The 24963-nt window shown below is 33.5% G+C and overlaps 1 protein-coding gene across 28 annotated transcripts in view; it reads left to right on the plus strand.

Moving 5' to 3' along the window:
* Window positions 1–24963, plus strand: part of LOC134527184 (uncharacterized) — a 100454-nt gene that overhangs the window by 54827 nt on the left and 20664 nt on the right. For 13 of the 28 annotated variants that reach the window (XM_063359626.1, XM_063359615.1, XM_063359620.1 and 10 more), the window contains 2 exons: window positions 11339–11431; window positions 11875–12031. In XM_063359626.1, coding sequence (XP_063215696.1) covers window positions 11339–11431; window positions 11875–12031 — 250 coding nt within the window. Of the gene's footprint in view, window positions 1–328; window positions 5764–11338; window positions 11432–11874; window positions 21144–24963 lie in introns of those variants that run through there. The other 15 variants (XM_063359610.1, XM_063359599.1, XM_063359607.1 and 12 more) reach the window with 3 other exon arrangements.

A 24963-nucleotide genomic window follows, 5' to 3' on the forward strand; every position in this document is an offset into this window, starting at 1 on the left:
GCAAATATCAAAATATAACAATAAAAATAATATGAAATAAACATTAGAAGAAAAAAAACAAGATTAGAAACTTTTTTTTTGCAAGACAAATTTGGTTAATATATAATACAAAATGTAGGTAAGAAATAATGGTTAAAAGAAAAAAGAAAACCAGCAAGTTTACATTATAAGTTACTAAGCGTATAACATCTTATACAAAATTGTGGTAAGAAATAAATATAGTTATATATTTCCTACTAAACAAGCCTGATTGAAATTTATTATTTAAGTAAAGAAATTACATAATTTTTTAAAGCCTAATTTGCTGTCAAAATGATTGGTGTGTTTATCTAGGTTATTGAAATTATTAATTAATCTGTATAAAAATCATTAGATTGTTTAAACTTCGAAGTAATATTGAGAATGACTATTAAATTGAGGTACTCTTAGCCCAGAGTATTCAAGGAAAGAACAACAGTTTATTTTAGAACTAAAGCAGTTAAGGACAAAGAGAGAGTCTAGTAGCTTTCTGCATTCAACTAAGGGAAGTAAAATAAGGTTTGAGTGAATTTTTGGTTAGTAATTTTTAATAATTAAGATTTTATGTTTTTGAGTTTATCACTGTTGAATGAGATTCCAGATCACAGATTCTGTAACAACCTTCCCCATGCAATCCAGTAATAATAATTTGTTATAAATTTTTGTTATATTTCGGGTTAGATGTAAGTTTTTCCTTGTAGAAGGTATTGTGAACGTAATTCACCGGGTTTATTGTTTTTATTTTTATAATTCATAAGCTAATTTTTCTAGTTTTTTGCTGGCTTCTTTGTGTGGGAAGGTGTGCTGACATAATTCTCCTTCGTTATCTCCATGACCGAGGCTTTGTTTCACACACTAGGCGTTTGAGTCACGGTCACGTGAGTGTGAAAAAGTGACAAAATTGCTGCGTCGTGGAAACATATTTCAGAAGTTTGTGGAAGTTTCTGTTGCCATGAGCCGTGATTGGCTGAAAATTACGTCAGCGAGCCCAGGAAACTGCCCGCACAAAGGGAAGTAGGGCTGTAATTTAGTCATTGTCCGAGCACCGTGCTGAGCGGTCATTGTTCGAGCACCGTGCTGAGCGGTCATTGTCCGAGCACCGGGCCGTGAGGCCATGGTCGGGCGATGGCTCCGTGTTTTATCTTTTCTGGATGTACAGTTTTATTTTTTTGTGTTCTGTTGTGCGGAAGATTTTTTTTAAGTAAATAAAAAAACAAAAGATAATACATCAAACATTGCATATAAATTAAAGAGGCAATTTCAAGAAGGGCCCTAGGTGATAAAAGTAAATTTTACAGGAGAGACAAAAAACTAATTTTCCATAAATTACAAGACTGTATTAGAGTTTTTGATATTTTATTGCAAAGCCTAGAACTAAATACAAATTTTGATAACAAATTATGATTCATTTCTCATGTCGTTACTTACATACAGATATTATAAAAATAACATTGGGCCCTTACTGAACCGAATTCTATTCTAAATCTACTATATTCAAGCAAAAACAACTCTAATCATCACATTCTGAATCACAACAATGTCATCCTCGTATGTTGTCACTTTTTAAGTTTTTTGTAGTAGCTTTGTACATGTTTGGATAAGTACACACATAATTTAAGTACATCTGTCATCTATTCTGACTTGATGGGCAAATAACCCATATACAAGTCCTCCATTGGCATTTCAACTTTACCAATATTGGGTTTTAGCATTTTAAACTCATAAAAAAATAAGCCATTTAAGCTATTACTAACTTTCATTGCAAAAGGGTGTTTGTCACTGAACACAAACAGCTTGCATTTTGTTATCATGAACCTAATACCCTTACTTACACAACTATTTTTGTAATAATAGCTGAAAACACCTTTAAAATCCTTAATCATTTCCCTGTTAACTTCCACAACTGTGAAACTCTCTCTAATCAACTCATTCCATCCCTGGAAGCTTTCAACTCCTTTTTCTGCCTTTGCTTTTTTCTATCGTACCAAAGTGCCTATCACAGGGCCAAAAACTGTGCCCTCTTACAGGGAAATAATGATGAACTTCTGAAAGTCGACCATTGATCACTAAAGACTGCCAAAACCTCAGCATGGTTATGCTGTGGTTCTGGCCACGACTACCATCACTAAAAACATGTAGTTGTTTTATGGTAGAGGGCATTATGGTACTTATGTAATAATGTAGAATAGAAACCACCTCATTACAACCTCTATTCGCGGTACTTTCAGGCCAAGTGAACATTGTGCTTTTGGTTGATTTAGCAGAGTAAATGCAGAAAACGTACAGCCACAATTGCCTGCTGTAAAACACATCTGTTGTTTTGAGGTGAGGAAATGGCATATTCTGTTTGAAATCAAAAGCCAGTATGTCTACACTTTCATTGCCTTTGGCCATTTTTTCGGCTGCTTTCATTTTGGTATAAAATACCTTAGCTTTGTTTTTATGTAACCGACGTTCTGTTTCAAACTGTTTGTTTTCAGGACTGTTGTTAATAGATGCTGTGAGCCATTCACATTTTGTGCAGAAATCTGTTATTGGCATACCAAATACATAGTTAAAGTTGTTCCTAAAATACTTATTGTAAAAGTCATAGCTTACATTACATTTTACAGATTTAGCATCACTGCTACTTTGTGTACCTAATGCTAAGTAAACATCTGGAAAATATTTCTGCAGGTATAGCTTGTACATTTTCAAAACATTAAATTCAGAAGATAAATACCTCCTCTTATGACCACTGCACCCATAATGGGTAACACAATAAGGAAAACTACGAATATGTTCCTCTACAGATGCTATTGTATCTTGTGACTTGGTCCTTGGCCTACTGTTATGTTGCCCATGTAGGTCATTAGGGTTTCCGCGGCAGCCAAGAGAGACGTGATTCTGCCAACTCTGTTCACACTTATGCCATGAAGGCTTGCAAACCCCTCTCTGCACACAATGAATGGCATGGAGAATTTTTTTTTATATATTTCAAGAAAGGCCCAATTACATATTTCTGTTCGGTTCATAAAGGGCCCAACTACTGCAGTTGGGCCCATCTTGAAACATCCAGAAGTTTTAACACTCATTTTAACTCACTTGCAACCCCCATTTAGGGCCCTTTGTGAAACCAATATATGTGTCTCTTCTTACATTATATTTTAAGATAAAAAATTAAATTTCGAAAAACCTGTTGGTTGGGCCCTTCTTGAAATCGCCTCTTCAATTTCTTCGTTACCTGCTACCAAACTGTATGTTCACTCATCACCTAATTTTGAGCTAGCTGGAGGTGGTGAGTGGTAACAATACTAACAATCCAGATTCAAGTATAGTTCTAACTTTATAAAGTTTAAGTAAAGAGTCTGAATCAGAATCAGAAGCATAGTAAGAAATGTATTTAATCAAAGCTAGAGATCTGTGAGAGCCAGAACCAAAGCGTTAATATGTAGATTAAAATATAATCTAGAATCAAGTGTAACACCTAGATCTTTAATATAAGTAGTGTTTGTTATAATTGAATTCTCATGCTTGTAATCAAATTGAATGTGATATAGTTTACTTGTGAAAAATATCACTTGTGTTTTATTTCTTTTAAAAGTAACAAAATTTTGAATTACACCAATTATAGATTTCAGAAATGTCCTGCAAAAGTAGCTGACAGTCGTAATCAGGAGTAATTTTTCTATAGATTTTAAGGTTGTCAGTGAATAACAGATCAGTGGACTAATTTAACATCTGAGTAATTTCATCAATAAATATATTAAATAATTGAGTTGATAGAGTACCACCTTAAGGGACACCAAAGGGATGTTGATATAAAGAGGAGTTATAGTTTCAATAAACAAAAAAAGCAATTAGAGAGCCAGCTTATGTTTTTATCTCACACACCAAATACCACAAGCTTTTGAAGTAATAATGAGTGGTTCACTCTATCAAATGCCTTAGCAAAGTCGAAGAAACAAGCATCAACTAAACACCTATTTGTTACTTCAGAATAAATAGGGTTAATAAAAGTAAGTAAATTTGTTGTAGTTGATATCCCGGATCTGAATCCATATAATTTTTTTTAAGGTTGAAGTTAAGTTGCCTGAATATAATTTTTAGTGAAACCATTAAGCGAGGATAAAGTAGTATAAAAATCCCACATAAAAAAATGAAGTCAGTCTTGGGGACTGTCGACAGAAGTGAAAACTTAAAATTTTGTTTTTAAATGTATAATATGAAATCATTTCTACTTCAAATGTACGCAAGAAAATGATTTTGGTATTATATCACTAGCATGTAGGTGACGCGAACCCATAAGGTTTGCCCCTACCAATAATAACTTTAAAACTAGAAGAAATGAAGTTTTTTCATGGAAAGAATAAAAAATTATGAACTTAAATCTACAAATAATCAACATTATCTCTAATAAATCAATAACCTGACATTTGAAGAAATTCACATCGTAAATAAATAGGGTGAACGCACCAATAGCCACCTCGTACCAGTTACCGACCATTCATAAAAAAAAAAATAAAAACTAAGAAAATTTTGCAGTTTGTAGAAATAATCCTACCATTCATATGTTGTAGATATGGGAAATTCATGTAAATTTTAGATAATAGTCTAAAGTGAATTCTCTGGCAAGATGTAAATTTTATGTTTGGCAGCATGACAATATGGTGGATTCTGAAATCTAACTACTACATTTGTTCAAGGTAAGAAACTTATTATCCATTGACATCCGTTGGTTTCTTTAGTATTTTTTACATTCTTTGGTGATTTATATTGTTTTAAAGTGTAGTAAACGCAATAAACCTATTTTTTAACTGAATATCAGTAATTTAGTTGTAAAATTATTGTGGTCGCTTAGTGGCACATCTTTTCAACCTAATATTCAATACACGACCAGCTGGTCGGATATTGGGTAGTATTATTTTTTGTTGTCTCTTTGTTTAGTTGGCTGGCATTCGTGTTAATCACATAGGTCACTCATTTTCCCTCTAAATATAATTATCGTCCAGTATCCGACCACTGGTAGGTTACTGGAGCAAAATGCTGGTCGCAAATTGGTGCAATGATGTGATTGTTTGATTTAGATGGCAAAAATATATTCTAAGGAAGATTTAATTAATGCTATTGATGAAGTTTGTAATGGAGCCAAAATACGAGAAACAGAGAGGAAATACAATATTCCCCATGCAACTTTAATGGACAAATTAAAAGAAAAAAGCTCTTTGGATGCCAGAAAGGGTCCCCAAACAATTTTAACTCCTGAAATAAGTAAGCTTACAGTTTATTTATATTTTAAAACTTTTAAAAGGTCATAATTATTCAAACATTGGATACAATAATGTTACCGAGACCTAACTGATAAAGTCAAGAGTTCAGTTTCAGATAATTTTTTTTACATAGGCCTTGATAGTCAGGTTTTTCAGAGGTTGGCTAGGACTGTTTTTTTGTTTGAAGATTTATAATAATCTTGTTTAACATATGATTGAGTGTATATATATCTACATACCTGTTTTACATATCTTAACATTCTATACATCCTTCCATTTATTGTACACGCTATCCTATAATTGTTTTAATGCCTACATGTAGCTTATAGCAAAGATGATATTTTTCATTGTTTTGCAGGAAGAAAATCTCCTAGTTCTTTGGTTGAAGGCTATGGCCAAAGAAGGCATGCCAGTCGAACCAAGACAGTTGCTGGATTCTGTCGAAGAAATAATAAAAAAAATGGAAGGCCAAGTCCATTTACTGAAGGAATACCTGGTAAAAAGTGGCTAGATCTTTTCTTTAAGCGACATCCGGATGTTTCACTGCGTAAACCTGAAGCTCTTGGTGTTGCGAGATTATTTGTGACTGAACATGCTATTAGAGAGTGGGATGACAATCTACACAAATACATAATAGATGAAACAGGAAATGACAATTTGCTGAAAGATCCTTTTAGGATTATCAATGGAGATGAGTCTGGTTTCCAAACTAATCCAGTTACCTCGTTGGTAATAGGACCTAAAGGGCTTAAAGATTTGTATGAGGTCCGAGGCAGTGATAAAGAATGTATCACTGTAATGGTAACATTCACTGCAAGTGGGAAAATGGCACCTCCTTGTATTGTGTATCCTTATGAAAGGATACTGGCAGAAATAAGTCGGAATGTTAATCCTGAATGGTCACTAGGCCGATCTAAAAGTGGATGAATGACTGCTCAAGTGTTTTTTTGTTATGTTGCAAATAATTTGTTGCCTTTCCTAAAAGAAAACAATTCAACATTCCCAGTACTATATTTAGTTGACGGACATAGATCTTATATTAGCTTTGAGGTTGCAATGTTCTGTATTAAGAATGATATTATCTTATATTCATTACTTCCAAATGCAACCCATATCTTGCAACCAGTGGATGTGTCAGTTTTTGACCCATTAAAGTATCTTGGAAAAAGACTGTTTCAGATTGGCTAAAAAGGACTGGGGCTAGAAGTGTCACATGTGCAAATTTTGCACCATTAATTGAAAATGCTTTGCAAGCAGCAAATGAAGATGTAATGAAGAATGGCTTCAGAAAGTGTGGAATATATCCATTTGACAAAGAAAGTATTGATTACACTAAATGTTTGAGCCATGTTAGTAGAGTTATTGACAAGCCATGCCATTTTAAGACTGAACATTTTTTGTTTCTCGAGTCAATGTTCCCTTCTTCGCGGGTTAATCAGTTCCGCAGCAGTGAGAAACAGTGGAGTGGAGATGAGCCAGCTAAGGAAAATTTTGATGTCTGGAAAAAAATCAAAACCCACATTTTGAGCCAAGATAAAACAGCTGCATTTTTCTCTTTCAAGTGACTCTCCTATTCCAAAAACCAGCTCTAATCCAGAGACATCTTCATGCATTCAACCTTCTTTCATATATCATGAGGAACCAATTGAAACTGGCCAACAACCAACACAAACAAATAACCTACAAATGCAAGAAGAAAATACAGTAGAATCTCGTTATAGCGAGCACGGTAATAGCGAGAACATTTCTATAACGAGGTATTTTTGAGGAATTTACGGCGTGATCGCTTGAAGCGCGCTTTGGTTATTTGTCTGCTTTATCCCCACCCCTCTCGCTCGCCACTAGACATCTTGCAGTCGACGCCTGTCACATTCTTCAGCCTTGCAGTCGCCACCTAAGTGCGTGGCTTTAAAAATAGAATCCCGTCCTTTCTTTCTTTTATCAAACTTCCGTTAATTATTTGTGCCTGCGACTTCACAGTCACAGCATCACTGGCTGGCTTCAAGGCCAAGGTATGCTCGAGTCGAATAAACCAAGCCTTTGAATACACATATACTTGTACGCATTTCTTATTATTTAGAAAATAGACAAAATCTATTTTTTCCCGCCATTAAACATAACAATGTGCACTTTTTTTTAAAAATATAAATGCTCTTAGTTAATTTGTTGCGACATTTTCATTAACGAATAATAACATTGTTTATATCTATGTTAGGCCAAAAAAGTCAGAGCCGTCTTTATACTTGTTGCTAATTGATCGCGTTAATAATACACAAATATTTATAAACTTGTTTGGAATTATTTCAGTCGTGACACGTTTACAAACACTTCACGTTATTTATTTTACTATCTGACAAATAGTAGGCACTACTGTATTTATTTCCGAATCGCTAGGACAGTTTTATTGTAACTTTTGTTTCGGTTAGTTGTTGGGGTATCTGTCCGGGAAAGGGGTGGTGATGGTTTGAGTATAATCCGAAATTTATTTTCTAAAAAAGTTTACAGGTTTCTTTAAATGAAAAAAGTATAGTTTTCCAGCAACTATTTCGTTTGAGGCGTACGTGCGTTGCCGCACTCTTGCTTTTTTGTAAGGAATTAAATTGTTGCGCTACACTAGCGCCGCCTGTTAGCAACTTCCCGAACCAACATGGCCGCCAGCAGACAGCCCGCGTCGACAATAGGGAACAGGACAATGCTGCGTCGGCCGCGGGCCAAGCTGAGTAATCAATTGTGGGCAGAGATGCTATACTTACGTGGTGTGGTAGGGTATTCTGGTTATATTGACGCAATCGGTGATCGCATCCGTACTTTGGGGTATCATTTTAAAGAGAATTCACACATCTGCTCACAGAAATTAAGATTTCGTTAATATAACCTGTTATTTTCCAATTATACAGGTTTAAACACAATATTTATGCTATTTTCAGTTAATTTTTATTTTTTGGGGGCCAAAATTTGTCCAATTCGTTTATAGCGAGGACACGGTTATAGCGAGGATCAAACCCGGAACCGTGACACCTCGCTATAACGGGACTCTAGTGTAGTTCAAAAGTCTCTGGTGAGCCAGAGATGCCATGCATTTCACCAACTGTTGAAAGGACTATTAAGATGGGAGTTAGCCCTGCCTTCGCTGACTGTGTTTTTTTGGCCAACTCAATCTCCAGTAAAAAAGGCCAAAAAAATTAGGAAAAAAATCAAACTTCCGAATGCAATTGGTGCTGGAGCTTGGGTAGAATACTGAAAAAATAAAGAGGAAAAAAAAATACAGAAAGAAGAAAAAAGAAAAGAAAGACTTGAAAAAAAGAAGGAAAAAGAAGAATTTAAAAAAAAACTTGCTGAAGGCCAAGGAAAAAGCATTAAGAAAGAAATGAAAAAGAAGAGAAAACAGAAAAAAATACTTTTCATCATTTGAAGAAGATAACCTTTTGATGGAGATTGAGGAAAATTCGCTTGATGACTTAGATATGGCTGACCTTCTGCAGTCTAGAACCCCCACTCCCAATATGGATGAACTGTTAAAAGACCCAAAAGAAGGAGATTTTACTTTGTTGAAATTTCCACTAGAAAATGGAGAGAGTGAACCCTATTATATAGGACAAATTTTGAAAATGAAAGAAAACCAAGAAATCAAAGTTTTGTGCCTAAGAAATAGTGTAAAGTGCACAAATAAATTTGTTTTTCCTATCGTTCCTGACATCACTGTAATAGGAAAAGACCAAATTGTGCATACATTAAAATCAACCATTGTTCGTGGAACCAAAAGACAGCAATCAGCAGTGACATTTGAAATAAGCCTTAAAAACTTTAATGTTTGTTAAGTCAAACTTCACAATTTGGCTATATAAGAACACGTGGGCTAGGCCTTAGTAACTCTAGATTATGCCTACGGATAGATAGACTATTTTACAAAAAATAAAAAATATTTTCTTTTTAATTTGTAATTATATATTAAAATATTACACCTAGGCACATTATTCTTTTTAATCTAGTTCCATATGGTCGTTTACTGGTACATAAATGGTTGGTAACTGGAGCTCGATGGTCAGTTATTGGTGATTTGGTAAACACTTTGTATATCAACTGAAAAAAATGTTTTAATCTAAACTGAAACTTTAATATGATATATATTATTAAAATACGAAGAGCAAAGACAACCTTTACTATACTGTTGTTGTGGAAAGTTATGTTTTTTTATTTTTCACAATATTTTTTGTTAAAAATCTAAATTGGTCGAAAATTGGTACATTCACCCTAAACAAAAGAGAAAACATAACCTCAACTTAACTACCTACTAAAAAATATTCAATACTCACAATATGTACCACACAATAACGTTCAAATTTCCTTGGAAAATAAAGATAAAATTAAAAACTTGTATCTTTAAAAATAGAATAAATTAAGTTTTATCCTTGAAACATAAAAAAGTTAACACGTCACAGGACCATGTCGATGACGACTTACATGAATTTACTCTCTATCCAAACTTTCCTATAGAAGTTTTCACTTCAATAAAATAATGCATGTACTTATGTACGTGAGTAAGAAGTTATAGGTATTTAATAAAAAACATCTTAAATTTACTTTATCAGTATTTTAATAAAAATTTTAGAAAACACTGGTTTAGAGCATGTACTTATGTACGTGAGTAAGAAGTTATAGGTATTTAATAAAAAACATCTTAAATTTACTTTATCAGTATTTTAATAAAAATTTTAGAAAACACTGGTTTAGAGCATTACAGAAGTACCTTCATTCACCCCCAAAAACGGGCATTTTGAAATTCACACTAAATTCTAAGAAATTGGTAGAGTGTAAGGCCATGAAGCGGAGGAAAATTGTGGTGTAAAACCAGTTCAACTGAGATACGGAAAACAAATGAGGGCAGAAAACAGTCTTGGCCCCGGCCTTAACTTACTGACATCAAAGTCCCTGTCTTTTAGAAAACAGTTTCAGTACACTATACTCCTAAGAATCCCTGGAGAACCACAGAATCAAGTTGGAGCAACAATGCTATTAAAGTATCATCATAATATATATATGTAAATACTAAATACACAAATGTCACAATTTTGAAAGTTTACTTTAATAGAGCACCTACACTAGTAAATTACAGACCATTTAGAGATTGCGAAATTTTGAGTATTTAACAGTAATTTCCAGTTTGTACAGCTGACTTCTTTAATTTAGTGACATTTAAAATACTAAATGTAGTTTTTTGACACAATCAAGGAATATTGGCTCCTAAATACCATATCTTGATTTTTTTTCAGTCTAACTACTTAAGTTACAAATTACCAATAATAAGTAATAAATATTATCAATAACCATCTCTTAATAGTAAATTTATCCAAGGGATCTTCAATATTTACAGATAACTTGCTGCATTGCAAAATGCTTTTTGAAATCATAATTTGTTTTATCTTAAATGGTCTAGATATATATGTAATGATTTTTTTAATCGGTGATAGGACTTTGACATCCTGTACTTCTTTCTTTTGATACATTTCATCCTGTCATTAAAAGTACCATTTAGCAGTGACGATGGAAGTTTTCATTAACTAGTGTCCTATTTTACTGTTTATTAATTTTTTTAGAAAAATAACCAAGTCAATTTTTTTTCCAGTGTGTTTGGGAAGCAGCTGTACATAAACAAATGTTACATTAATTAATATACATGTTGGTCTATTTTCTTAAATTGATATTGTGAACAATCTTTGACGAAAGAATTATTTGTGTACTAACACTTAACAAATTACTATTTTTATCAAATTTTGGCTTAACCTACGTTGGCTATTTGAGAAATAAAAAAGGTATTCAATTTTTTTTATTTTTTTACGTTCCCCTACACTCTTTTTTAATGATCTTTTATGTATGCATTGGGGAAATGTGTGGCCATTACAGTGAGCCAATGGGGTTTCCCCACCCAATCATTTTGACATGCTCCATTCTCAATTTGCCATCCTTCATTTTCTGTAATGATCCCGATGTGACGAGACATGTAGACTTAATTATTTAATTCTTCAGTACTTGTGCATTGACTGGCAGTTTGTGTAGGCCTACATTGTTCACAGGCAATGAAAGAATATAGGAGCATCAATGAACACCCAGTGAAGCCGGAGCCATTTGAAACAGTGTTCCTGAACATGAAGCAGGAGGTGGAGGAGGTAAGGATCTTTCTACGCAGTTAGGCTGGTTTCAGTCTGATAACAAAGACATAGTACAACAAAAAAAACTAGGTTCCTATGTTGGTACTCACCAAGTAAATGTGATTGTAACATCTCAGTAGGTGACCATGACTTAAGCCGCTACGGGAACGACATGCTTCCAGGAGGAAAACATGAAGCAGGTAGTGGTTTGCTGTGCCTTCTGCCACCAGGCGTAGTGTAGTCATCGACTCCTGACCATCACACAACCCTCCTACTGAGCCGGCACCTGATGTAACCAACTACTAGGGTTGCAATGTAATGTTTCTGGGACTACTGTGGTCTCGCTCTCAAGCTTGTGCAACAGACCAGCAACTGGGTGTGTGGCATGGCTCTTAGCAGCACTAGGTGGCCACATGTGTGTCTAGCGAAGCACGGCTGCAGGCAATGTCCGACCGTTGCAGAGTGAAGACGACGCTGATGGAGGTTGGGCGGCTTCATGTGCTGAAACTGTGCTTCTCCCGGTCGACATGTCAGGAGGCGGTGTGGCAGTGAAGCAGGAGCCAGGCTCTGGAGATGACCCGACGTGTGAGCCGCTGGGGGTGGCCGTCACGTACACAGGTGTGTTTCCATCACTGTGTTAGCTGGGCCATGTTTCTAGCTTCCACTTTCAACAACTGGTGCCTGCTTTTATCCATAACACCTAACGCTCTTTAGGTATAATTTTATGCAAAGAAAAAGAGCATGAAAAATGTCAATGCTGTCCAATTGAAATTTTGCTCAGTGCAACTCCAAATGCACATTTAGAATATGCCGTTGCACTCCGTAATGTTTCATGTAGTCAACCTGTTGTCATGATTTTTTTATTTTTAATTTTTGCAAACTGGACATCATGTAGGCTGAATTTTGTGAATTTTGAAAATAATTTCTTTGTTATGTAAGTTTTGTATTTTAATTGTATCTAAATGTAAATTCTGCGAAATGTGAAACCTATTTATAATCTAAAGTGAAGTGAATCAAGATATTCATATAACAAAAGGAAAAACATTAATTTAAAGGACTTTATAAAAAATACATTTTTTGTTTTAAACACTAATATTTAATTACCTTAATCTTTTTCATTTACTTGAGATGTATTAGTGATAATTTTGGAACTAAACCTGTATTGTTTTCATTTTTGCTCACCAAGTTTGACATCTTGTGTCAATATCTATGGTGTAGCTTCTTAAGGGTGTTCCAGTGGTCCGAATTTCGTGCCTACTTCAGATTGACTTCGAACTGATACATCACTCACAATAGGGTCAGTCCATATCAAGTGGTCCAGCTCTGGTTGCTCGACTATTTTTAAAAAAATTCATAATTTGAGCCTTGTTAACATTATGTATTGACAGTTTAAAACTGACACAGTTAAATTTTTATTCTCACTATTTTGATTATGGCAGCCATTTTTTTGTCATGGGGCGCGACAATTTTTACATTTACAAGGGTTCAGCTACATTGCTATATCTTGGCTCTGGTAGGCCATATCATGATGAAACAAAATCTGAGGGGTTAAGCACATTTTAAGCTACAATTCTGATGACAAACTATTTTTTTAACATCACTCAATCTTGCCAACTTTAAAGGTTGAACTTGTGCCTTAGAATTGCAAACATTTGCATTTTCATAAATTTTTTTAAGAGTGAAGGCAGTATCTGTTGGGCTTCAAAATATTTATGGATGTGCTTATGTAATAGTAGAGTAAATACAAATTATTTGGAGTGTGAGACTTCAATACTTTTTTTTTTACAATTTTGTAAAAACCAGTTTTTTCAGATTTTTGCTTACTTTACGGCTTAATATCTCTGGTGGGCAGTTATCTAAAAATCTTAAATTTACACACAATTAAGTACTCCATGGTACATAACTCCTGTAAAAATTTAGACTTTGAGATTCAACTGGTTCGGTAGTTACAGCCTTGCCAAACTTGTGTAAAATTGCATTTTTTTTTGCAACAATGAAACTATAATAAATTCTAATTATATTTTTAAAAATCTTAATACCCTAAAATTGGCATTTACTATGCAATTGAAAAGAGTTCTCCGACTAAGAACATTAAAAAAATATGCCTGAGATGTTTACCACTGTTTGGAGTGTGCAGGTCTTAACAGGCACGGACTTGCTCTAGTATGGTCTGGTATTTGTTCCATCCTGTTAGTCTGCCAGCAGCTCTGGTATAGGAAAGGTGGTTTGTGTTTCCATGAAGGTTTTTTGTTTTTCGGTATGGAGAAAGAGTGTTCAATAGGACATTTAACAAATGAACAATGCCACAAATGTGTTTATGGTTCAGTGCAACAGGAATTGAAGAAAATCTGTGTGTTTAGTTTAGAACAGCAACAGCTAATATTTACCAGAGTTTCTAGTGATGTTAAGTCTGTATGTAAGTACCATGAGATTAAGTATCTTATTAAATATCACCATATATTTGGCCGGTATTGCAGTGATCCTTTACAAATACATAAAAAGGCAATCAAAAAAGGACTTAGGGAAATACTTCCTGAACACATGTATAAAAAAACAAACTACAATTTACTGCTTGTCCCTGGTAAGTCCTTGTGTCCTACATGCTACAAAAAAATATTTGTGACAGCAAATGATGGAACAGGGGACACATGTGATTCAGACTTTATTACAGAGATTGAAAAGTTGGGAAAAGTAGACAATGTATGTACTCAATTAGGGGTTTCGCCAGCATCTAAAATAAGGAAATTTGGTTTAGATAAAAGACCACAAGCAATAGCTGACAAGATCAGTAAAGTTTCAAATGTTTTGAAAAGAAATCTTGAGGAATCTTTTGATGAAGTGATGGAAAACAGAGAAGCAAGTGAAGAGTCTGTAGAAGAGTTTGACGAATTAATCAAGAAACTGAAGGATAAATGTGCTGTTGCAGGAAAAGAAATGAAAGTGAAAATAATTAGTTTACTTCCAAATTCATGGAGTCGACTAAGAATAGCTCAAGAGCTCAATGTATCTGATCGTTTAGTAAAACTGACAAGAGACCTAGTGAAAGATCAGGGCATTCTACCAGAGTTGGGAAAGAAAAAGGGTTTTGGCATTCAATCAGAGGTGGTTACTACAGTCCGTGAATTCTATGAAAGTGATGAATACAGTTGTCTTTGTCCCGGAAAAAAAGACTGTTTATCTGTAAAAATAAATAACATGAAATGTCAAAAGCAGAAGAGGCTGGTGCTTTGCAATTTGAATGAATTGTGTGTGGAATTTAAATCTAAACATCCAGACTGTAGAATTGGAAGATCAAAATTCATTGAACTCAGACCTAAGTGGTGTGTCACAGCCGGATCATCGGGAACACACAATGTTTGTGTTTGTACTTATCATCAGAATGTTAAGCTAATGGTTGACGGTGCAAAGCTTATGAAAGATTACAAAGACCTACTTGCTATACTCGTTTGTGATATGAGTAGTTACGAGTGTATGATGGGCAAATGTGTTAAATGTCCAGGAAGTGAAGCCCTAGTATCTCTGTTTGATGAATTTGAAGAAAGTGATGCCATCCCAGACAACATAATTTTTCAACAATGGACCACAACAGATAGAGCTGAAATGATAACTGTTATTCAGCCAAAAGAAGAATTCTTTCTGTCCCTTATTGAAAAACTTGATTCACTTAAAACTCATCATTTTATATCAAAGATTCAAAGTCAGCATTTGAGAGAGAAGAAGGAGAAACTTAACGAAACAGAGTGCATTGTTCTTGCAGACTTCGCAGAAAACTTTACATTTGTTATCCAAGACGAGATTCAGAGCTACCACTGGGTAAATCGCCAAGCAACTGTTCATCCTTTTGTGTATTATTACAAAGAAAACGATAAACTTCTAACCCAATGTGTTTGTGTAATCAGTGATCATTTCGACCATAACACAACAACCGTGCATACATTTCAATCTCATCTTATGAAACACTTAAAAGACACTGTTCCTTCGGTTCAACATATAATTTACTTCTCAGATGGATCATCAAGTCAGTACAAAAATAAGAAAAATTTAATTAATGTCTGTCACCACAAGAATGATTTCGGTCTTAGTGCTGAGTGGAATTTCTTCGCAACATCACATGGAAAAAATGCATGTGATGGTGTTGGAGGAACAACAAAAAGGGAAGTAACAAAGGCAAGTCTTCAAAGAACAGTCAAGGATCACATTCTTTCCCCTGAAGATATGTATATGTACTGTACACAGACTATTAAAGGTATCAAATATATATATGTTAAAGAAGAGGAAATTACCGCTCGACAAGAAGAGTTGAAACCTAGGTTCGACAACTGCCAACGGCTCCCTGGAACACGAAAATTTCACCGCTTTGTTCCTCTCACCGAGATTATAATGAGATGCTATGCAACGTCCAAATCAGAAGAGTATGAGGATCTTCCAGTTTCAACCAAGTCCATCCCCATGAATCTTCGGAACAATGACATTATCGCCTGTGTGTATGACGAACAGTGGTGGCTAGGAGTCATTGAAGAAGTTAATTTTGTGAACAATGATATTTACGTAAAATTTTACAACCCAGCTGGACCTAGAACATCATTTAAGATGTCATGTGCAGACAGAGTGTGGGTGCCGCTTAAGAATGTGTTGAGGAAGCTCAGTCCATCAGAGCTATCCACAGCAACTGGACGTTCACACAACATTTCAGCATCATTATCTGAAGAAATTTCAATGCTGTTTAACAAACATAAGAAATAAGGTACAAATTAAAATCGTAAATCATTTGTCTGTTTAAAAATGTGATATAGAATGACTGTTATAATTAATATTTTTGTGCATAGTATACATGTGTTTTGGCAACAAACTTTAGTGTTATACTTTTTATGACTTAGTACAGCACTTACAGCATATATATAAAATAATTAAGAAGGTATATAAAATTACTAGGGTTGCTTTTATTTATGCAAATAAATAAAAAAAATTACGAGTTTGGCAAGGCTGTAAAAGTCTGAATTTTTGCAGGAGTTATGTACCATGGAGTACTTAATTGTGTGTAAATTTAAGATTTTTAGATAACTGCCCACCAGAGATATTAAGCCGTAAAGTAAGCAAAAATCTGAAAAAACTGGTTTTTACAAAATTGTAAAAAAAAAAGTATTGAAGTCTCACACTCCAAATAATTTGTATTTACTCTACTATTACATAAGCACATCCATAAATATTTTGAAGCCCAACAGATACTGCCTTCACTCTTAAAAAAATTTATGAAAATGCAAATGTTTGCAATTCTAAGGCACAAGTTCAACCTTTAAAGTTGGCAAGATTGATTGATTTTAAAAAAATGGTTTGTCATCAGAATTGTAGCTTAAAATGTGCTTAACCCCTCAGATTTTGTTTCTTCATGATATGGCCTACCAGAGCCAAGATATAGCAATGTAGCTGAACCCTTGTAAATGTAAAAATTGTCGCGCCCCATGACAAAAAAATGGCTGCCATAATCAAACTAATGAGAATAAAAAATTAACTGTGTCAGTTTTAAATTGTCAATACATAATGTTAACAAGGCTCAAAATATCAATTTTTTTAAAATTGATGAAGCTTCCAATAAATTTTTTTTTGGACCACTTCATATGGATTGACCCAATAGCATGAAAACTGATAGCCGAACACCCTGACAGCGCTGTATAAGACTCAGGGTCGCGCCGCTGGGCATTCAGTTGCGAGACAGCCTTCAAAGTGGGAGGGTGTGTCTCTCCGCTCCCGAACAGTGGGTAGACGACGCGCGGAAGAAAATCGACCGTGTCTCTCCTAGCGGAGGGATAGCTAACTGCTTGTAGGCTGGCAGCAGGTAGTCGTGGCCCCCGAAGGGGAGGGGGAGGAAGTGGCAGACAGAGACAAACAGCTCGGAGGCTCAAAACCCACTCCTCGCTGAACTCAATCGCCTTGCTGGTGCCCGCCGCCCGGCTCAAGTGTCGGCAGGGAGCGCAGCGTTACCCGTGTTCAAGCTACGCAGGCAGCGAATAATCTGGATGCCATTTCGTATACTTTCTAGATTCTCTTTATTGCTTCTTCATCCACATGCAGGCATTATATATCGCAGTCTGTCCGATATTATAAGCATATGCTTCTATAGGCCTAAATTATTTATTAGCTTTTTGTCTGCATTCAAAGTTAAAGGTAATCAATACACGCCTAGATTGCAGAAGGAATGCGAAAGCAAATTTTTATATCTCTCGGATTTGTTGGTATATAATATTTTATTTTATTAGCGAAAAGAAAACGCGTTGCTGTTAAATAAAACTGGCTTATTTGTCCGAAGGGGCTTGATCGATTAGACCGTTTTATTTGATCTGAAGAAATAACTTATTCAAGACTTAAATCACACGGATCAAAATTGAAATGTTTCTGCATCAGATAATTTTATTAACGCTTTCTTAATTTTACTCATCAGAAAACTCAATGCACCATTCATTCACTTTACACACATCATAAAACCTGTAAGCACAAAATAGCTGTGAATCGATTCAGCATTTGTTGATAAATCTTTATAAAACCAAAACAGTTTTGCCGTTATCTTCCTCATGTTATAAAACCAAGCAGAAGACTCACAGAAATTCCGGCGAGGAGGCCGAACCGGCATTGGTTCGAGACTCATCTCCAGCAAGACTGAAATTTAGTAGCACCGAGTCTGTCAAGTAGTTCGGAGCCCACTATAATCCTGGCGGTCTCGTCACATCTAGCCTATGTGAGCAGTGTGATGCTGATACTTTAAACTTTTTGTGACTTTTTTTATTTATTTTTTGATTATGGGTTTATAATGTTACTTGTTTTATGCAATAAAGCTATTAAGAGGACGTGCACAATTTAACACGAAAATGCATATTATCGTTATTTAATGTAATAAAGAAATTGGAGATATTATTGATGTGCCAGTCACATGGTTGTACAATAGCACGCAGACATCTCTCCACGGCAGTCCGGGTTTCCGGACAAATACCGCTTGGGATGTTTGGTGATTGAGAGACGTAGTAAACGCTGTCGAGTCTCAGTGAGTCTTCTTCAAGTGTCTACTTCCCCCCCGCATCATTTGCATCTCGCCGCTCATCCAGTGACGGTTTGCAAACAATATAGATTTTGAAGTCGTCGCGACGACACCGAGATAGTGTGGCACATGGACAATATTTGAATCGATATAAGTTAACTGCGTTTTACAATTAAACAATTGTTCATAAAGTTCTTGTTTTGCCCAAAAAAGTGTTAATAGTATTATTTTTGATAAATTCCTTACATATGTTATATTTCAATATGTGTTTCTGCAAGTGTAAATGTATCACGCATTTTTATTGGTTAAGTGTAAGAAAATACAAGTTTTGCCTCAACGTCGCCAAGTAAAAAGAGACATACTAAATAGATAAACAAATAAATGCACTAAACTCAAAATTCCTCTTCAGTGAAGGGCGTGCAGCACACAGATAACCGTGCACACACGAGGAAAGTAAGCTACCGAGTTGTTTCCTACTTATTCTGGGGATAACTGGCAAGGTAAATACAGAAGATATGAAATTTTTTTCGAAAAAATAAATTGAAGCTACTTAAACAACTACACAGTCAACAAAAATTAAATAACTATGAAAATATGTGAGACAAAATGCATGACTATGAGTAGAAAAAAAAATATTTTGTGTATTCATCACTTTTATGCATATATTTCAACACCTACACAGCCACTAACGATAATATCACAAATGTGAGTACATTTTCTGATCCTCACTCACGGGGAAATTCTATAAAAAAAAGTTGGCTGCGGTATTCCCATAAAATTCTCTTAGTATACCTATATTTTATTTCGTACATAATGTCGGTTTAAAGAATTTAAAATAAAGTAAATGTCATTATGTAATTATTGCTATGCATAGTCTTTTTGTGAATCTTTTCCCTGAGAACTGGTTACTGAGACCATCAAAATATCTATACGCCATGATCTGCAGAGTATATAGTCATATTGAACACTTTCTCCATAGCCCAAATCTATATATATATATATAGTATTCCCTGCATATTGTCCTACGATATTTTAAACTATTTTTACAAGTTGTGACATTGAACAGTACCTATAGTTACTAACATTTTATATGGCAGCTATGAAATTCTAGCTCATTCTCTAAACCCATGCCATGTGAGAAATATCTTTACTAATACGTTCGTTCTGTTAATTTTATAACGAACTAAAACTAAAAAAAATTAACAACTAAACAGTCAGTATTTTACAACTAATTTATCTTTGCGAGGGCTTTTAACTTTCCGACTCAATAGTAGCAACAATTCAAGGTTTTGCACACAAAAATACCACAATTCCGTTAATATGTATTATTTCGTTGTACTAAGCGTACCTTATGAGTAAATAAATAAGAAATATATGCATGTTACAGTTTATGATGCGTGATTTAATATTTTATAGTATATTTTTTAATTAAGCTAAGCAATTACTTAACTGAATAATACAGGCAATATCACTTATGAAATCAAACCAATAAAAACAACTTTTAATTATATAGTAGGGATGGGACGAATCCACATTTTGGTCGAATCCGAATCCTTGTTCGAATCCTCAGTTTTTGTCATCGAATCTCGAATCCCAGTCCCACACTAAACTTCACCACATGTTATTAAAAAAATCACACATTTATTTTAAAAAATTACATAGGCCTATGTATTAAAAAAATCACATGTGTATTTATAAAATTATAAAATAAGTGCATAGTGTATACACCTGATATAAAATAGAGACAAATAACCTCAAAAACCACACATGTAAGTGTGCATCTGTCTAATTCTCTGTTAAATTAATCCTTCCTGTGTTTTCAATAAAATATGTTTGTATAACGAACACCATTTAAAAAAAGTTACGTTTTTTTCTGCAATGTTATATTATTGAAGGTTGGAAATGATAGAGTAGTTATGCTAATTGACAAAATGCAGCGTATTTTATCTTAAGTTTGTGCTATTTCCATTACCTTTATAATATAGTCTAGGTATACAATTTTCTAGAGCTGGACGAACCTCAGTTCTCTGGTTTCGAACCGAGCCGAACCGAACCTCATACAGAAATAATTGTTTTGAATTAAAATGAACCGATGACCAGCATTTTGGTCTTTAACTGAGTGGTGAAAAAGAAAGGTTCTCCAGCCATATGTAAAATTAAAACATTATATAGCTTAGCTTATATATATACCAATTTTTAATTAATGAAGAAGTTACATCTAAATTTCAAAAAGACTATCTTCCTTTTTCAGTGTACACTAACCTTCATTTAAAAAAAATATAAAGATGACGAACATTCAGCATAAGGCCACATAACATATTTTTGTGGTAGACATAACCTAACATTTTTAATAAGTAAAACTTTTTAATAGGACATCAAAAAAAAGGCGAATGTGAATTAAGTTACCTATCTACATATTTTTGTGGTAGACATAACCTAACATTTTTAATAAGTAAAACTTTTTAATAAAACATAAAAAAAAGGCAAATGTGAATTAAGTTACCTATCTACATTACAAAACCCGCTGACTGCAGTTGCTGTTTTCTTGGAATAATGCTGCTCGTCAGAAGAAACTTTATACGGTTTTTTATTTTTTATTTATTTATTTTATTTATAGTTGCGTTCCGTCGACCATGAATGAGCAATTGCTCAATGGTGTAGAACATGTCAGTATATACAATACAATACAAAACAAAATAAAAATTAAATCCATAACATAGTAAGATAAAAGTTATAAACAATATCATGATTAAATACACATATCACAATTAAAAGGGTATAGCATACATGTATTATACACATATAATATTAAAGTGTCCGTACACAAAGATATTTTAAACATAACACATAACATAACTATTATATATATATATACATATATACATATATATATATATATATATATATATATATATATATATATATATATATATATATATATATATACAATTCAGATGTTAACACACAAGTTATGATTATCAATACAATTTAAAAATTCATCAACAGAATAAAATGTTTTTGAGATGAGATATTCTTTTAATTTATATTTAAAATTTTTACTTTTACTTTTACATAGTTGTTTTAAAGTTAATGGAAGATTATTAAATAACTTCAAAGCAGTATTATATATGCCTTTCTGCTGTAAAGTAGTTCTTGCCCGAGTTATATGCAAGTCATCACATTTTTTAGTTTCGTATGGATGTATTGCTGAATTTGGCTTAAAAATATTCAGATTTTTATTTAAAAACACTAAAACTGAAAAGATATATTGACTTGGCAATGGGAGAATACATAGTTTATTAAAAAGTGGTTTGCATGAATCTCTTTGCTTGCTATTACAAATAATCCTTATGGCTTTTTTTTGTATTATAAAGACTTTAATAGCTTCCGAGCTATTTCCCCATGAAATTATACCATATTGCATTAGTGAGTGAAAATACCCGAAGTACATTAATTTCATAACCTCAACATCAACTTTCCCAACCATACAGCGAAGAGCAAAACATGCAGATGTTAGTTTATTACATAATACCTCTATGTTCTTTTTCCAATTTATTTTTTCATCAATTATTAATCCCAGAAATTTCGCATAATGAGACTGATGTAGATTTTTATTTAAACAAGAAATATTAATATCTTCATACATTTGGTTTCTTGTTATGAAGTTAACAAAATTTGTTTTATCAAAATTTAAAGTTAATTTATTAGACTTAAACCAAGAAATCATTAGTTTGAGTACATTTTCAGATTCCTCAATTAACTGGGTGCGAGACAGGTTTTGTATTATGATACTAGTATCATCTGCAAACAGAATAGCAGAAGCTCTTACATCAAGCATATGTGGTAAGTCATTAACATAAAAAAGAAAGAGCAAGGGACCTAATACCGATCCTTGAGGCACACCATGCTCTATACAACCTGAGCGAGAGACAAACTTTTTATTGGAACAGGTATCCACTAACATTACACTTTGTTGTCTGTAGTATAAATATGAGATTAGAAGTTTTTGAAGCTGACCAACAATACCATAAAAATCCAATTTTTTAATCAATATACTATGATTGACACAGTCAAAGGCTTTTGCTAGGTCACAAAATATACTAACTACATGAAGTTTATTATCTAATGCTGTTTGGATAGTATTTACAAGGTTGAATATAGCTTCATCAATAGATTTTTTCTTCCTAAAGCCAAACTGTGATGATGTTAATATTTGATATTGGTCTAAGTGATCAAGTAATCTCCTATAGATGACTTTTTCAAGGATCTTAGAAAATGTAGTCAATAACGAAATTGGCCTATAGTTTTCGATATTAGTTTTCTCACCTTTCTTATGTAATGGAATAATTACAGCGTATTTCATCCTATCAGGGAAGGTACCTGTAATTAAACAGATATTGCAAATTAAACTAAGAGGCTTAGATAATTGATCAGAACACTGCTTGATTATTTTACTACTAAGCTCATCATAACCATGAGAAGTTTTAGATTTCATGTTTTTTATGATTAAACTTATTTCATGAGGAGTTACAAGGGAAAATTGAATTTTAGGAAATTTTTTGGAAAAAGCATTTTGGACAAACTCTAAAGGGTCGTGAGAGGATTGAAGATTAGTTACTAAGTGATTTGCAACATTTAAAAAATATTTATTGAAAGCATTAGAAATATCAACTGGGTTTTCAATAGTAGATTCTTTTAATTTTAGGGATATGTTATCATTTTTATTAGGATGTCTCGATACTTCTGTTTAAACAATATCCCATATAGATTTAATCTTGTTAGAAGAATTAGAGATAATTTTATGAAAATATTTACTTTTTGCTGGGTGGTTCTGGGTCATCCGGGTCGTCATTATCTTTTCTCAATTTGGAAAACTTAAACGACGTTAGCCTGCTCATCGCAATTCACCTCAAGAACAATAATATTGTAAACGTAACGTAAAAAGTGTGGTTATAGAAATTTGCATCGGAAAAAAGAAAACACGAGAAATAATGATGGCTGCCGCGACTACGCTAGTCAACTTAGTACCGTACTGTAAAATTTACTGGACCAGTACTTTTAATACACAAGATTAAATTAATATTTTCATTACCTGACTGTTATAACCAAAAAGGCAAAAGAAAATAAATACATCCCAGTAATTTAAAATACGTAATTTACGTAATCATTTCCTATCGCATTTGTCTTGTGTTAACTTGATCACGTTAGTTTTGCCGAAATACGAGAGTTATCGTACATGCGCTTTAGTTTAACGTATGGGGTACGCAATCTTTGGTGATTTTACAACACTTCTCGTACACGCACTATAGTTAAAGGTATAATGTACAATACCTTTGGCATTTGTACGATAGGTTATATTACCTAGTACGATAAATGCATACAATATTCTCTAAAGCAAACAAAAAACAAAGCGCGCCTATATGAAAAAATGCTATGCGAGTTATGCGACTATTAATAATTTTTTTTTATTTTGTTTGCTCTTGAAACTGTTGAGGCGACGACTATGCGATAAAAGTCGGAATATTACAAGTAATAGAATTTTGTTGAGCTGTTTTGTGAATGGTCTCAAATGGGGGTTAGAAAATTAGAAAAACGTAATTTTTTTTAAACGAACTTTCGGTTTTTCGAATATATTTTAAGAGGTTTCGAACCGAACCGAACCGAACCGAACGTAAGGGTTCGGTTCGGTTCAAAATTTTCAAACTTCGCCCAGCACTACAATTTTCAATTACTACCTAAAACTCTTAAAAACCCACCTCGAATCCCACCTCGAATCCCACCTCGGATCCTACGAATCCTCGAATCCATAGGATTCGGTATATTCGACGAATCCAAGATTCGAAAATCCCATCCCTATTATATAGACTTAATTGTTCTAAACAAATACAATTTCTTGTAAAGGTCTACACTATTTCAGCGTCTGGCTTGGAATTATGCTAGTAATAATATTTGTAAATGAGTAGACCTTTATTTTCTTTGTTTTCTTATTTCTAGGGAGAAACTAATGCATTCATTATAACTGTTTTATGCGATATGTACTTGTAGAAAATTTTTAAGTATGTATTTTGAAATTTAACACATAATTAAAATCAATTATTATGGTTTTTTATATATTTAAAACAATTGAAGTAAAATATGTATAATTTTTGTTTTACTTCGTGGTACTGATTGGTTGTTACAAATTAACTTATATTTTTATATACTACATACTAAATTCTTGTAATTTTTTTAACAATTGCGCTCAATTTAATACCAAAAATAGATTTATGCTGATAGCTCTAATAAAATAATAATAATTTTTTTTACAGTTAACGAATTTTTTATAGTTTCATTTAAAAATAAATTAAATCTACATAACTGAAAAACTAACGTTTCTACAGTATATACTTTCATACTTGTGTTCTATACTTCTACATACCATTGTTAAAACTATATTTTTAAATATACCTACAAACAAATATAAATTATTATATTTAAACCTTTCAGACAGAATGACGTTACAGTCATAGCAATATAACATAGT

The sequence above is a fragment of the Bacillus rossius genome, chromosome 1, assembly GCF_032445375.1.
Source record: "Bacillus rossius redtenbacheri isolate Brsri chromosome 1, Brsri_v3, whole genome shotgun sequence".
NCBI classification, from domain to species: domain Eukaryota; kingdom Metazoa; phylum Arthropoda; class Insecta; order Phasmatodea; family Bacillidae; genus Bacillus; species Bacillus rossius.